Source organism: Ipomoea triloba, chromosome 4, assembly GCF_003576645.1.
Source record: "Ipomoea triloba cultivar NCNSP0323 chromosome 4, ASM357664v1".
In the NCBI taxonomy this organism is placed as follows: Eukaryota; Viridiplantae; Streptophyta; class Magnoliopsida; order Solanales; family Convolvulaceae; genus Ipomoea; species Ipomoea triloba.
The window spans coordinates 3,454,390-3,457,568 of NC_044919.1; the positions used below are offsets into that span (position 1 = coordinate 3,454,390).

The following is a 3,179-nucleotide window of genomic DNA, read 5'->3' on the forward strand; positions in this document are numbered from 1 at the left end:
GGGGACTGCTATTGCTATCTCCCATTCTCCCCTGTGCAACAAGTGGTGGTTGGGATTCATTAAATATTCTTGGTGTTTGTCTTCATCTCCCCTCACCAGTCACCTCCGATCCTTAGCTTCTATTTTGTGTATAATTATTGAAAAAATATCACTCCCTCTGCATCAAAAGTCTGATAGATCTAGTCTTGGAACCCACTCATCTGAATCCCAAAGGACCATTTTACCTGGGCTGTCATTTAGGTTTTTGCTGTTACTTGCCAATTGATCAGTTGGGGTTTGTAGGATAGAGCGGTGTCTGTTAGGACTGTGAAAAATGTGTGTAAACCAGCCTGAATGACTCTTGACTGGCTTAAATAAAGAGAGTAAAGATTCGTGACCTTATGGTTACTAGTGGGTATCTCTTGTTATCTTGGTTGTGGTTAACTGAAATTTGTTCCCTTTTTTTTTTTTTTCTTTGAAGCATGATGAATTCAAATGGTCAATAGAAATAGTTAAATTTTAAAGAGTTGGGACAAAAATAAGTAAAATTACCTAGTCTAATATGTTTGAGGCAAAATATCTTAAAAACACATTACGTAGATGCTTTTGACTCAGACAATTTCTGCACTTATATGTTATTGGACTTGATTTATTGCTAAAAACTCGTATGAACTTTTATCAAAAGTGAATTTGCGATGATCAAAAGTTATGAATCAATGAGTCTTGTATGAACAGCTAATATATAAATATTGATTAACTTCACTGAGCACATTCAATCAAGATTTATGGGCATTTTTAAAATTCAAAGTACCCAGTCTATTATTTGATTTATGAGAAAACTTGTAATTGCTATGAAAAGTGACTTTGACTAGTAAAGAATCATAAAGAAGTAAATCATCATAGGTTGCTCGTAGCTTATTGACTTAATCCAAGAAAACTAATAGACAACCCTTAAAAAGTTAAACTTGAAACCTTTACTAAGCTAACCATTCGACCTATCTTGTTCAGTTGTTCCCTATCTATTCTACTACACTATTAATGAGCTAATAATTTTTTTTTAAAAATCATTAAATACTAAATCCAATACATTTTATCCAACAAGATATCTATGATCTTATGACACATAACAGTAGCAGTTTACCAATTACCAACTTACCATGCTGGATTAAGCCCTGGTTTACAGTTGTATCTCACTACCATTCCCCCCACTGCACTGCAAGTTTGACAGTTCTTGAATCTTGACTTAATTAGCCCATTGCAAGGGGAGACTCACAAAATTCATTTCTGCATTTAATTACCTTCTGAATCTCTAATAATTGTACAGTACTATGTTACACACTGACCACCTTAATCAATTAAGGATCTCAAATCTCGGGATTCCATCCTTTCCCACTTCCATTGTTTCATAGACCCCCCACAATAAATACATCAAGATTTCCCCATTATCATCCCACTCCACTCCAAACCTTCCAATTCCACGAATTCTTGAATATTGTAAATGTGTTCATAGATGATGGGTTATCTTTCATGTAAAGCTGAATCATCCGTTTCAGTCTCGGATTCCAAGAAGACCCATCAAGTCCAGGAATTCACTTACAGTGATCTTGAAGCCGCCACTAATGGCTTCTCCGACCAGAAGCTTCTGGGGAGGGGCAGCCATGGGTTAGTCTACAAAGGGGTCCTCCGTAACGGCCGTTTAGTCGCCGTTAAGAAATCCTCCAGAGGCTCTACTAATACTCCCAGGCTCTCCTCTTCCTCGTTGCCGTTTGATAACGGTAACGAAGTGGAAAACGAAATCGATATTTTGTCGAAATTGCAGAGCCCCCGGCTGGTGAATCTCGTCGGATTTACCTCCGACGACGACCACCGCCGCCTTCTGGTGGTGGAGTTCATGGCGAATGGGACTCTCTACGACGCCCTCCACGCGGATTCTCGCCCGCCCGGGTGGGGGAGAAGGGTGAAAATGGCGCTCCAGACGGCAAAAGCAATCGAAACCCTCCATTCCGCCTCGCCGCCGGTGATTCACCGGGATATAAAGTCAGCGAACGTGTTAATAGACCGGAATTTCAACGCCCGGTTGGGCGATTTCGGGTTGGCATTGAGGTGCCAATATAATGATTTTAGGTTTAGGTCTACCCCTCCAGCTGGCACAATGGGGTATCTTGATCCAGCCTATATAACCCCAGATAACCTAAGCATCAAAACTGATGTTTTCAGTTTTGGGATTTTGTTACTTGAGATTATCAGTGGCAGAAAAGCCATTGATGTGGCTTATTCACCCCCTTCCATAGTAGATTGGGCTATTCCTTTGATTAGGAGAGGGAAACTCATGGCGATATTCGACCCGAGAATCGATCCTCCCAAAGATCCTATTGTGAGGAAGCAATTGGCTGTTGTGGCAGCCAAATGTGTGAGATCTTGCAGAGAAAGGAGGCCAAGTATGAAGGAGATTGTGGAATGTTTGGGTGAGTTAAGTAAAGTGGTTCCCCTTCATTCTTGGAATGGTTTTGCCAATCCTTGTTTGATGGTTGAGACTGTGGGGAGACCAGTGGGGCTGAGAAAGGTGGGTGAAGCCCAAGCCCAGAGCTTTGATGCTAAATTCTCAAAGCCATTGAGGAATTCGCGGCGGGTTTACTCTGATTTGGGATCCAGGAATAATCTGATGGAGTTAATGGCTGGTTCTGATTTTCCAGCACGAGACGATTTCGTGCCCAAATCCTCACATAAGGGCTCTGGTTTGAGATGTAAAAGTGGGAATTTGGTTGTCAAGGGAAACCATTCACCATTGGTTTAGATGATTGCAGCTAATGAAACTCTATTCTTGTCTGCAGAATGTTAATCTATTTAATTTGTTGAGCTACAAGCATAAATGGTGCTAAAGCACAGTGTTAATTTCTGTACCTTTTGGTTGGTTTTGGTGTTCAAGGTTTAAGAATAAAGATGTTTTCTTGTGATGCATTTCATTGTCTGTTTTTCATCCATGTTGATTGCAATACACAATAGTGCTGAGTGCAAGAATAATATAATAGAATCAAGATATGGTTTGTAAGGTGGGTAGGGGATAAAGGGACACAGCCAATACATCTGTTAGGATGAAGCCTCAAAAACCTAAAAGTTGGATTAGTGATTTAAGGTAGTTATACATCTTGTTAGTTATAACTTTAGTTTGTGATGTTTCAATACGGACAAAGGGACATGAT

General features: G+C 40.2%; 1 protein-coding gene across 1 annotated transcript; it reads left to right on the forward strand.

Annotated features, from left to right (window-relative positions):
* The first annotated feature begins 1,292 nt into the window (after positions 1–1,292).
* On the forward strand, positions 1,293–2,937 carry LOC116015507 (serine/threonine-protein kinase-like protein At3g51990). Its single transcript, XM_031255597.1, has one exon. The coding sequence runs from the start codon at positions 1,490–1,492 to the stop codon at positions 2,771–2,773; it is 1,284 nt and encodes a 427-aa protein (XP_031111457.1). The 5' UTR covers positions 1,293–1,489; the 3' UTR covers positions 2,774–2,937.
* Positions 2,938–3,179: the final 242 nt, after the last annotated feature.